We start from the raw sequence: 13519 nt of genomic DNA on the forward strand, positions 1-13519 counted from the left end.
CCCTCTCCCCACTGGTAACCACTAGTTTCTTCTCTATATCTGTGAGTCTGTTTCTTTTTTGTTATATTCACCAGTTTGTTGTATTTTTTTTAGATTCCACATATAAGTGATATAATACAGTATTTGTCTTTCTCTGTCTGGCTTATTTCACTTAGCATAATACCCTCCAAGTCCATCCATGTTGCCGCAAATGGCAAAATTTCATTCTTTTTTATGGTTGAGCAGTATTCCATTTGGTGCCTGTACTTTAAACAACACACCAAGAAAATGCCACTGAGCTCCAATGACCACTTTAGGTGGGCATGTGCTTAGCTCCTAATCCCTTACCCACGGACCCACTCTGTGTTCTCATCTCTAATGTTTGGAGGTTGACTGTACAGGACAAAGAAAGATAAGCCCCTCAGCCATAAAATGGTCTTGGAGTAGACCAAGTCTCAGAGAACTGCATCCCCTTGGGGACCCACAGACAGCTGGAAGCAGTTCTTCTTCTAATTCCTCCACCTCATGCTGAGGTTCTCCAGGTGTGGTCCCCGAGTCCCAGCATCCCTTGGGAACTTGTTAAAAGTGCACATTTTCAGCCCCTGCCTTAGATCCACTGAATCAGCTCTCTAAATGATTCTGATTCCTGCTAAAGTTTGAGAACCACGACCTAAGGCATAGAATACGTGGTAGGTGTATAGAAACTAAGAAATAAACGAATGAGGAATAAATGAAAAGTCTTCATCTTTACTGAACCAATGCCCAGTATGACCTGCTCCCAGGTAATGGCTGAAAGACACTACAGTGCACCCCCTTCGTGTCTGATGGATGCTGGTGCATAAACTCTAATGATCTGGCTGTGGCCTTTGCCTCCTGACCTATCTTCCACACCTCCCTAGTTGATGACACTGCCCCATGCAACATCTATCTGTTAGCTGCCTGTGCCAGGCTCTTGCTGGCTTCCACGGCTTTGAACATGCAGTCTTCCGTGGCTGGGATCTTTCCCTTTGTTCTCTTCCCCAAACCCCTTCTCCTTTTTGTGCAGCTAAACCCTACATATGCTTCTGGTTTCAGCTTAGGAAGTCACTGTCTCCAGGAAGCCACCCCCCCTGGCAGGTTTCCATAGCATCCTGTACATCCTCTATCAAAACTGCATCCCTCCCTATTTACATTCCTGTTGACTTGTCTTTCTCACCCACTAGCCTACACTGCAAGCTCTGTGAGCCAGAGGACTCGTTTATCTTAACCACTGCCATACCTCCAGCACCTTGAACAGCGCCTGGTGAATTATTTAATCAATGAATCCTGACTACAAAATAATCTGTGTGTGTGTGTTTTTACAATAGGTAATATATACCTGTTTTAATTTATTATTGATTGATTTCACTGATTCCTAGACATGAATAATTGACTATTAGCCTAGAAAAGAGACCCATGGATATAAAAAAATAGTAATTCAGCATCTTCTTCCTTAACAAAAAAACTGCCCCTACACCCAGTCTTTTTTTTTTTTTTGCGGTACGTGGGCCTCTCACTGCTGTGGTCTCTCCCGTTGCGGAGCACAGGCTCCGGATGCGCAGGCTCAGTGGCCATGGCTCACGGGCCCAGCCGCTCTGCAGCATGTGGGATCCTCCCGGACCGGGGCACAAACCCGTGTCCCCTGCATTGGCAGGCAGACTACTAACCACTGCGCCACCAGGGAAGCCCCAGTCTTTTTTTTTTTAAACATGTACACACTTCTGAATATTTGGTCTGTAGTTGAAACACCGGCCCCTGTGAAAGCCTGTGTACACAAGCCTACTGCTCCTTTTCCTTGCTAGGTCAGAAGAAAATTGAGATTGACTATAAGATTTCCATGTGTAGGATGATCCAGGATCACAAAAGCCTCCCTCCTATTTCATATTTGCACACTCTCCATCAGTTTTAATTTTTGCCAGCTTGATTGAGAGATAGTCAAAAAGTCCTGGATGGCCGTCCAGCACAGTACAACCCTGAGCTCCCAGCCCAGCACAGGGGCCAGCGAGCCACCTCTGAGAAACCCATGATGCTGCCAGGATGCCGGCTGATTTCACAAGGCGCTGCTCCTGTCCCTGTTGCCTCACTGAGTCACAGGGCTGTACTCACAGCACATCAAAGATTCAACCAATCTGTCTGTGGCCTGACGTAAGCCAGCCCACACACGGCCATCTCTGAGGACACCCATCCCCAGGTTTTCTCGGTTCTGAGGCATTCTGGCACCCAACTGCATACCTTAATTTTCTATAGAACAACCTGAAACCATGGGGCTCAAGGCGGAATGCCACTAGACCACACTGGTGATGTGGCCAAGGGAAGTAGATTCCTTGGTGTTTCCACCTGGGCGTTACAAGGGAAACCTCATACAGCCTCATGACCAATCTGTTGGTGATGATATCATCTCTATTTCACACAAAAAATAGAAGTTCGGAGGTGTTAGATCCTTTACCCGTGGCCACTGTCACTTATTCCTCAACTTGTTCCAGAAAGGATTTACACCAGCTTGCAAAACTACATGCAGAATGAAATAAAATGAAACTTAGTGAATGAGGAAAACAGGAAAGGCTTAACAATAAATGTAAACAATAAACACGATGCAGTTATTAGCTCTGTTTCTTTGGATCAGGAGTCCAGGCATGGACTCTGCTGAGGGTCTCACAAGATTGCACTCCAGATATTAACTGGGGCCACGATCTCATCTGAACCTTGACAGGGGAAGAATTTGCTTCCAAGCTCATGCAGTGATTGGTAGCATACCCAGCACTTTCTAAAGGCACCAGTACTGGCAGCCTCCTCTCTGGTCTGCAAACAGGCCACACCCTTCCCAGCATAGAGGCCTGCCCTTCCCCCGCCCATGACAGACCTCCCCACCCCCGTCCTTCCCACACACGGTGGGCTCCACTCAAAGGAGCACACCTCCAGAAGGCTCTTCCTGTCTACCTTGTTCCAAGTTGGCCACCCGCAGCCCACCCTATCATATCACACTATTTCCCCCATTCCTCTTCTCACAATTGGCAATGACCTTGTTTTTTATTTATAGCTATCTATCCACACTAGACAGTGAGCTGTCTGAAGGAAGAACTTTTGTCTCTCTTGTTCAGTCCCAAATCGCCACACCTACAGCAGTACCTGGCACACAGCAGGTGCACACTCAAAAGTTGTAAAAGGAGTGAATTAAGTAATTGATGAAATCCTCCTCCAAAAGCTCATGGCAAAAGCAGGATATTTAAAAACCTGAATGATGGACTCTGAGAACAGCCCTAGCAGCTCTTGCCAAGTTCTCTGACAAAGACCCGAGACCAGGTGTCCTGTCAGGCTGGCTGCTCAGGCCCCACGGGGGTCTTGGAATGAGTCCCCTCACCTCTCAGTGTCCCAGTTAGCTCAACAATGACATGAGGAAAACATTCCTCATATCAGCCACCACCCCTGTCACTCTCATGGATAGAAAGGGCTTTAAACCCATCGATAACGAAAATACAATAAAGCTACACCAGACAGTCTCCTGCTTACTAAGGAGTAATCTAAGTCCCCGAAGCAGCCAAGAGAGATGCTACAAAATAATTAGTGTTTTACCTGCTACAGTGACACTCATTCAAATCTGTGTTCAAAAGCCCCATCTAATTACAATCCAAAATACAATTTTCTGAGGAGAAACACTGCAGGTTTCCAGGAAGTTTATGCTGAAAATAAACTCAAAGCTAAAATTAAAATCAAACTGAAATTACATTTAACCTTGAGCCAGGCAGGTTGTGGAGTAAAGAATTAACCTGGCCCAAAGAGAGTCTGGCCTTGGCCTTTAGCTCCTGGGGAGTGATCTCTAGGCCCCTGGAATGCACTGCTTGACAGGATTGTCCTTTTTTGCCTGGGTGCTTTGGCCAAGAGACACTCTAACAGTGTGCTTTATGATGGGGGCTTTGGGCCATCTGATAACAGTTCCAACCTCCAGAGGAGCTGGAGACTAAAGGCATTAGCATGACCTCTGGGAGGGGCCACAGAAGGTCAGCCATGCAGGCAGTAGGCAGCAGGTGACTGAGTCCCAATAAAAACTCTGGACACCAAAAGCTCAGGTGAACTTCCTTGAGGGGAAATACCCCATGAACAGTGTCACACACTGTGACCAGGAAGAGTCAGTGCCAGTCCATGACTCCATGGGACAGGATGGTGGAAGAGGCCAATGCAGAAATATCTATAGATCAAAATACCACACAAAAAATATGGCAAGGCCAAACACTAGCCATCTACAGATAGAAGGTATAGAAGAGGATCCAGGAGGTCCAAGTGGCTTACAAGAGAATTGTTAACAGGCAGAGGTGGATTCTGAGATTCAGAGGCCTGCCCCTGGCAGTCACAGTAGTAGACTCATGCATAAGAAGAGCCGATAGCTCCTGCAGCATCAAAGGTGGACCAGAGGCTCCGCTTGCTCTGACTAGTCTATTCCCTGAAAGGACAGAAATGTGTGCACATTCTGACTTTAAGTGTATAACGAGTGTGGGGATAAAGATCTAAGATGGACTTGGCATTGGGGGTAGAAGTCACAAGGTGATCAGAGAGGATGAAGATGACAGAAAGGCTAAGAAGGCAGCTAAGAAAACTTTCTCCAAAGCAGACCTTCCAGGGGTGATGCTGGGTGAAATACAAAAGGGTAGAAAAGACATTTCCCATTCCCGCGTGAACCTAAAATCCAATGCGGGCGAGAGACGACAGCAGTGCAATATAGTATATGCACTAAATAAGGATAAACACAATCAGCATCTCTAAGAAACCAAAGAAAAAACATTTACAGAGGTCTGGGATGAAACTTGAGCTGTGCTTTCAGCTTAAATCAATGTAGAAAATGAAGGCATCTCAGGCAGAGGAAAGACATGGACCCAGAGGCAGGAATGTGCATTGTATATTTAGATACAGTGAAGGAGTAGCCTAGGGCATAAGTTAAAGAGAGAGAGAGAGAGAGAGAGAGAGAGAGAGAGAGAGAGAGAGAGAGAGAGAGGGAGAGAGGGAGAGAGAGAGAGCGAGCTACTGAGTAGGGAAAACATTTTGAACTTGAAGGTTGGACTTGTAAGGGCTGAAGTCTGATCGGTGGTACAACTGAGGTGTCTACTGCCACCTGCTGTCACCTTTATTACATATTCAGAGTGGCTGCTCATCCTAAAAGCTAAGTTTGCCAAAGGAAAAATAAAAAGGCAGGTTTAGAACATCACACTTTAAAATGAATATCTCATTTGATTTAGGACCCTAGTTCTAATGGCAATTTGAGGCAAATCATTAAAAGCTGTAAACAGAAATGTTCCAAGCACGTTCTCCTTTGAAGCGAGGGAAGATTGGCTTGATTTTAATTATAGAACAGCAGTTAGCTTTATATGATTTTCTCCTACAGACACACACACACATAAAGTCTGTATCGTTGCCTGCATCTCTCCTCTTGCCTTATAATAAATGATGAGTTTCCTTTATAGGAAAACCCAAAGTGGGTCATCCACAAAGGCTGTGATCTTCCTTTGGAAGGAAGCCACTGGCGGTCCCCAGGCGCCAGCATCTCCGACACCATTGTGCTGTCGGAGTTCCAGCGTTCTCCTGCACAACCTCCCACCACCTACCTCCCAGGACCTCAGCGGGAAGGACACATCTGTGAATCCCCTGGCCTTCCTTCAATTCCTTACAGCTGTAAAAAACACTGCATGGAAAGAAAAGAACATTTCCTAGACTGGGAATCCCCAGACACTTACTCAAACCGAACAAGTGAACAGTTATTGCTCCGGTGAATTATACTGCATGAAGGGGAGTGGGGAGAGGAAAACAGTCCTGAGACGACGGTGGTCTGTAAAGGCCTGGGCTTTGCTGCAGTTCACATTAATCTTCCTGGCTTCTCTGAAATGTGGGCCTGCCTTGACTGGAGAGGCCCGCTTTACTAGCAAGTTACACTCACTTGCAACTACTTCATCCAAGATTCAGGTCTGAGTTTGCTAGTGTTTCATACACCAGCCCAACGTACAGGTGGTCTTCTCTCTCCCCAGCGTGATCCACATAGCTCAACCCATCTCCTGGCTTCCTTGCGCCCCCGGGGGCTGCCGAGACTGGTCTCGTCAGCCTGCCCGAATTCAAGGTGGGGAGTGGATTCGATACTGGCTGCTGAGGACCACCAGGGAGGCTACGGGATGGGGGGCTGCTTATTCCTCCTGGATTTCCCAGTTGGCAGCCAAGACACAGATGGAGAAGGCAGCGTGAGGCTGGGGGAGGGAGGTGAAAACAAAGAAATGAGAAAAGAGACCCAAAGACAACATCTCCTCCTCAGGGAGGCCTATGTGTGAATCCAAGTATAATTGAAATGATTTCACATTCATGTTTCCACAGTATTCTAACTACTTCCCTTGCTACAAGAAATGTCTCCGTGACACACCAGCAGCGGCCAATGCAGATTTGCAAAGGGGATTAGCTAATTTGAGGACAAGTCAATTAGCAACTCTAGGACTTAAGACACATTATCAATGTAGCCAGTTAAAATTTTTATGTGATTCATAATTAAATTATTTTGCATCCAAACATATTCAATGAGTTAATGAAGCCAATATGCTGATCACAAAGCCTTTAATTTTTATAGCAAATGAGGCCATGATGGGTGGAACTGATGTGCGAAGAAAAAATGAGCAAATCTTAAAAAGTTTCCCAAAAGAGAAGAAGAAAGTCTTGGCTAATATGGAGTCATTTCTTATTCATTTACAAAGTTTTTCAAGTTTTTAGACAATGGACAGTTTACTATTAAAATTTTTGAACTGGGTAAAAGACCAAAATAAAATAAGAGTTCTAAGTCCTAGACATCTCAAAAGTAAGCTCTAATTTAGAGAAATTAGAATTATTATTTTGATCTTATAAGAAGAGCTATTTCATATTTATAAAAGAATTTTCCCTCTGGAACTTGTCATATGATTAAGGAAACCCAAAAGAGGTAACATTTCCTGAGAGAAATACCTCCTTTATCCTCTCCCTTCTCTAAGTTACAAACATAATGGTACTTGGAAGGTGGCATTTGTATATTACGCAACTTTATTCTTTGTCCTAAAGGTAAGTACAGATACTTCTTTGAAGGATAAGGGGAAGATGAAAGGAATCAAATTCATATATAATTTATATATATGACCTTCCATGATATCAAGGCAAATCCCTTTAGTCCTATATTGAGTCATAAAAAAGATCACAGCCCTTAAAACACAGGTCACGACTATGTTTTAAGCTTCATTTTAGAAATTCCGCCAATGACAAAATATACAGGCAAAAATTTACATGTGTGGAATGTGATGTGATGGCTATTTTCTTCTTTATTCTTTTTAATGTTACTTAATTGTCATACAATGAACATATATTATTCTTATAAGACAAAAAGAACAATTTTTTTAAAGGCTTGCAATGCAATCTTCACTTACTGTATTTTATTCAAGGCCACGAAAGAGAAACGGTTCATTTATAAATTGTTCCATAGATTCATCAGTGAGACTCTATCTAATCTGTTCTCCACGATGAGCACAGGAGAAGATCTCGACAATCAGAAATGTAAGTGGCCAGGGGTGGGGCGGGCCAGATTCTCCATAGAGAGGAAGGGACACAGGACAACAGCACACTGTGCCAGGACGGCCTGTCTATCACGGACCAACGTGGCACCACCCGTTGACCTCAGTCCGTGGAGTAGCAATCCCACCAGGTAGTCGCTGTCGTACCTATTCTAAAGGCAAAGAATCTGAAACCCAGCAAGCTACCAGGGCCACACAGCTAGAAAGTGGCAGGGTTGAGGTTACGTCCGGCTTGGCATTGCCCGATGCATTCTCTGTCCGTTGCTTCCTAAAGGCTCCCTAAGGTTTGTTCCTTGCTGGAGATCCCCTGAGAACAGAACTCCCTTTCCACGTTGACCTTGTTTCTTTTCTCTCTCCTGCCACATCCGTGCTTGGAGGAAAGAAAGAAATCCAGGATCTACCCAATATTGGCCACCCTCACTTGAAAGTGCATGAAGGTGAACCTCTCGGTTGGGGAATGAGATTATCAGCAAAGTGCATGACAGTCAGGATTGTCCAGCTCTGCCCTCCTGAGCTCCCCTGCCTCTTCCAGGGAGTGGCTGGCCTGGAAGGGTGCTCTGTCCCTACACCACACACAGCAGAACACAAGCTCACCTCCCACCATGCTCCATCCTCCAAACCTCAGTGCACAAGGATCCCAAGAGCATTCTCATAAGCTCCCCAAACTCAGGCATCCAGCCCCTTACACAGTGACTCCCCCGCCGCCCCCCAACTGCGCCGTTGTAGCAACTTTCAAGAGCAGAAGGTTAGCATCTGTCTGGCCACCTAACAATTTCGATTCTCTCTGTCCATGTCAAAGTCATTTCTCACGACTTCTGCCAAGGTGCTCATCATATTCCTGCTAGCAGTCCAGGGATCATAATACAAAATAAATCACCAAAGAGCAAAGAAATCGAAATTTGCAAAAAGGGAAGAATCTCTGCAGGCCTGCTCTCCAATTTTTGCTTTCAACACGTTCCTTTGAAATGGGATGAAAACCAAAGGTGTAGGCTGCTAGGGTCCTGGGAGAAGTACAGCCTTTCCACTCTATTTCAGACAGAGAAGGGTCCAATCCAAATCCACAACTGGGGTAGGGGAGCTTCCAAAAGAAGACTTACCCTTGTTAATCATTTAATTAATGGTAGAAGCTACAATAGCAGCCAACAGTTATAGAGCACATTGCTCGGGGGCACTGGGTTGAGCACATGCATCTATGTTCACAGTCTCATTGAATCTGAATGACAGTTCTTCAAGATAGGCTCTTTATTATCCCCACTTCCCAGATAAGCAAACTAAAGTTTAGCGAGCTTAAATAACTGTTCAAGGTTGTAAAGCTGGACTGGATTTTTAGCTCTGGGAGACCACAAGTTTCTTAATTGCTGTGCTCTATTGCTTCCCATCAGAGTTTCAAGTGATGGGTATTTAGATTCCAAATGAAGCCTGGTTTGTCTGTCCAGGTGCTTAGTTCACACCAGAGTGCATTAAGATCTTTTGATTTGAATAGACAAGGGTGAGGTCAGTCTAGGGGGTGGTGCTGGGAGGAGAAAGAAGGGAACCCAGAGAATTCAAACTACAACCGGAAAATGGCTTGAAGGAACTAAACACGTGAGTTGGAGCCAAATGGTTTGGCAGATGCTGCCATGTTCAGGGATTTGTGATGACAGAGACAGTCCTTTTTCCACCCTACTTTGAGATGACTTTATAGAACTTTATCTTTTATATCCAAAGATCAAATAAATAAAAAAAGATCACATTTAACGAGAACTAGGAGAAATAAACTGGTGGCAGTTAAAGGGTAAAAATAACTTCTCTGTGGCTTCAGACCACAGGAGCTTTCTCATTTTAAGAGGCACAGGCAAATCACTTAAACAAGGCCTTTTTGGACTGTGTTCATCTCATGTTTCCTCCCACATCCACGGTGGTTAAAGTTATATACAGTCTTAGCTCTTGAACCTCATGGAATTGTGTAGTAAATGGAAGTACAACCAGGCCAAACTCAACAACTCACAAATGCAAGCTTGTAGCACAGAAGTCAAAGCCAGTTCTCCTTTGTAACCAGTTGCTTTGTATGGAAGGAGGTTAATCAGAATTAGAAAAGGTTATGGAACCCATGGTCTTTTTTTTTTTTCATATATCGTCGATACATAATATAAATATTGCACTAGACATACAAGTTTGCATACAGAAATGTATAGACACGTTTGCCAAATTGAAAGCAATGTTTAGCTCAGGGTTGTGAAACAGGGCATTTTTAAAAATCTTTAGCACATTATAATGGTTAATTTTATGTAAAAGTAGGTGTTGCCTTTATATTCACAAAACAGGTAACTTCGATGAATATGTATTGTTCATTTAAGACAATAATTAAAGTGGTTTGCTTAATACAAATGGAATCCATGGTCTTAACAAGAGACTTTCCTTCCTCCATCCTCAAGCCCTGTTTCTACTCTCCTCTGACTCTGGACACAAAGTCTCATAGTTGGCTAAAATCCAAGGAATCGTCACTTCACCACCTTGTTTTCCATGTGCAGATGTGTTCTGGGTGAGACGATAAGAAAGACCTGATGAACTCTTCCTCAGATCTAGAATAACCAAGCTCACTCAAATACCCAAAGGCAGCCAGAGTGATGTGAGATTCCTACCTCTGCCCTATACCACTGCATTTGAGGCCAGACTTTGGGAAGCACTCCTCAATCTTAAGAGTCAAGCTAACACCTGGAAAAATCCTAGAGTGTCACTAGCTTTCCAGTGCAACTGCAGACACAAAAACAGAATCACTTATAGGAGATAGCTCTGAAATATGCCCTTCAATTTCCTAATTTGGGACATAATGTGGGACTGAGTCAAGATGAGATCAGTCTCAAGAGAAGAAAGAAGCAGGGGTGTTTACACTGCACTTTGGGGGCCCCTGTTTTGTACACCAAGGGATTTGATACCTTCTATTCCATGGTCAAGTCTACCCTTGGTCTGTAACGCAAGCTTATTCCCCAAGGCACTGTACTTACCGGTAGAAAGTAGCATAGTCCACAGTTGAGTGGCAGGTCTGAAACTCCCAGGATTTGAGTTTCTGGCATTCCCGATGGGCTCGAAGCTTTACCTTCACTGTCCCTTGACACAGTTCAGGCACTGGTTTTCTCTGGGGTCTGTTGCAGAACTCATTGGACTCCACCCTCCAGGACTCGGCAAAGTCATCCACATCAAACTTGAAGTTTCCATCTCCACCAATTAAGTCATCACGCTTATGCCCATTGTAGTTGCCACAAAGACCACAGAGTTTGCCCTTGAGATGGGGTGCAGCCATGACTTCTACAAAACTGTCTCCATCCCATGATATTTCCAAACCTAGAGGAAAAGAGGATCAACCACTCTTGAATGCACCAATAGTTCCCAACTGTATAGACTCTTACATAGTACATATGACTATCTTCTAACAAGGAACACTAAGGATCTCACCAAATTCTTGATTACCTTTTAATTTCACCACATCAAACACTGTATGATATAACATGAATCAATTACTGGGGCTTAGAACTTTTTAAATGTATAAAGTTTGCCCTTATAATGATATCTTATGTACCCTAATTTGACTTGTAGATGACTATTCATTGACCATGATACTCTAGGGTTTATATTTTTGCCCTTTTCTAGAGTAATTGTCTTGGTCCAAATCATGTTTTCATTTATCCAACGACTATGACAATGCAGAAATGGAAAGATAACAAAGATGATAGTTTTTTTAATATCATTTTTCTTCATCCAATAATCCCCCCATATGATTATGCTAGGTGCCAAGTGAAAATTTCCAAATTATTTGCTATAGTGGAAGTATTAAAGTAATAAATATAAAGCTTCTGAATACATCCTCTTCAAAGGACAACACTCCTGCAAATGAAAATGTTTGCCCCCTCGTTACTTTACAGTCATCTGTGAGACATGCCCAGCTGTTCAATCCATGCTTCCTAGGGTTGAGATGTTACGAGCCCTAGGTTGGGGCCTCCATGCCTGGGCTGATCATAAGCTTCAAAATTTGACTAGGCATTGGAGGCTACCAGCCCACAGGCCAAAGTTACTCATGCGCTGGACAGAATCAGCAGGACAGTACTGTCTTGTTCACCAAGGAAACAATCTTCACTCCACAAGGTAAAGAATGTAATCTCCTCTTGATTTGCTGAACTGACCATCTAAACAATTGGAGAATATTTCTGAGAACATTCATATTTTTTCAGACCTGCTGGCCCAAAGCTTCTAGGATTTACTCCAGCCAATGGCCCCACTGAATAGTGGGATTTCTGTCACATGTCAGACAGCCAGGTTCCACTGTCACACATCACAGATCAGCCTGACCAGAAGGTCAAGAAGGAATGTTCTCATATCCATCCTGATATTGTATGTGAAGACACTGTCCATAAGACAAAGGGGAGGGTTTCGTGAAAAGTCTTTTGAGGCTCAACCCAGAGCAAATGATAGCTCTGGTCTTATCATTTTCTTTATGTCTCAGGTGTGCGTTGGAAGCTTCTCTTACTGTTCTCCTGGTAATGTCCTGGCAGGGCCTGAGCCCCACAGTGAATGGTGAACTAGGTACCAGTTTGGTGGATGAGCACCAAGAGAACCTCTACAGTAGGTTGAGGTGCATTTCTGCCCTAGGACTCTTCCTTATTCAGTGTCACTGTCTCCTAAGAGGGACAGCTCACAAAGAAAGCTCTGTTTTAACAGAAAAATAGAAAGTGTCCCCGCTGTGTGTTTTCAGTCTTATCCTCTTGGATTTCTGACAAAACCTAGTCTTTGATTTAGTCTGTTCTGAGCCTCCGGAAAGATCAACATGACTCTTTTTAGAAGACTTTACCTTTGTTCCTGAAGGATCAATACTAGCCTGATGAGCAAGTAAGTGTTCAGAAGATACTCAGAAGCTGGGGAGATAAGGTGATGATGAAAAAGGAGAAAGGGGTACGGAGGGATGGAATGGATCTTGTCTGAATATAAAATTGGCATAAGGCAATGTCAGAGTGATATAAGATCAGCAAGAAGCACTCAGAAGTAAAATGCTAACACTAATATTCCTTAAGCCAATATTCTCTTGGACGTGGTCCAAAGGGAGAGAAGCCTGGCCAAACAGCATTCCTGTGAGTAGGACACACAACTGCCACAAGCAAGAGTTACAGATCCGCTTTAGGGAAAGTTATTGGTAGAATAAACCAGTGGTCTAAAACTGGATTTCTCAAGAAATAAACAGAAAGACTCATATGGAAATCACTGTATGCTAAATGAAAGGAATGGAAGCATTCTCAGTCCAAAGCAAATGGTAGGGAAGATTTCTTGATCAGGAGAAGAAGCTCGGTTCCAAAAAGCAATTACATAGAATTGGGTAAAAAGCAGGAAAGAAGGTAATCAGAAAGTGTCTCTTGGGCTTTCGGGAATAATTGGGTGAAGAAAAGACAGTGATGGGGCATGGTGATCAGAGCAAGGACACACTGCTAGTCTGTCCCCACACTGGACTAATCTCCTGTGTGGATCTCAAAGATGGGGTCAATTCTGACAACCACAACTATTGTATAAAACGATGTCTATTTCTTCATACCCCATCTTCCAACACATTATCTGACACATAGTATACACTCACTAAATGAATGAATTACCCTGTAAATTGATACTACGAGTCTGCAAAGCCAAAGAAATTTGTGAATTTCATGCTAGCTAAGACACTGAAATAACATTTTGAAAAAAGACAAGCAAACTATAATATGATTTGTAATACACTCTCTAAGGTATAGAAGAAACTTGACCTCATTAAGCCTGTAACTAGGCAGCTGCCCAGCCAGAGAAATGAAGGGAGAGATCAATCCCATACAACACTCAAACTTTTAGAGCATAATTCTAAAGATTTTCCACCTTGCAAAACTTTCCAAACTACAAATCTCTTTCCTAGACAGCAGGCAGATGCTATTTTCCAAGTGCCACACTGGTTGAGAATTTACATCCAAAGGAGCTCC

The 13519-nt window shown here is 43.7% G+C and overlaps 1 protein-coding gene across 3 annotated transcripts in view; it reads right to left on the minus strand.

Annotated features, from left to right (window-relative positions):
* The window catches only part of BMPER (BMP binding endothelial regulator), a 262416-nt gene that overhangs the window by 67495 nt on the left and 181402 nt on the right, over positions 1 to 13519 (minus strand). For all 3 annotated transcript variants that reach the window (XM_060305428.2, XM_030857517.3, XM_060305427.2), the window contains one exon: positions 10538 to 10874. In XM_060305428.2, the coding sequence (XP_060161411.1) occupies positions 10538 to 10874 (337 nt within the window). The remainder of the gene's footprint in view (positions 1 to 10537; positions 10875 to 13519) is intronic.

This window comes from Globicephala melas, chromosome 9 (genome assembly GCF_963455315.2).
Source record: "Globicephala melas chromosome 9, mGloMel1.2, whole genome shotgun sequence".
NCBI lineage: Eukaryota > Metazoa > Chordata > Mammalia > Artiodactyla > Delphinidae > Globicephala > Globicephala melas.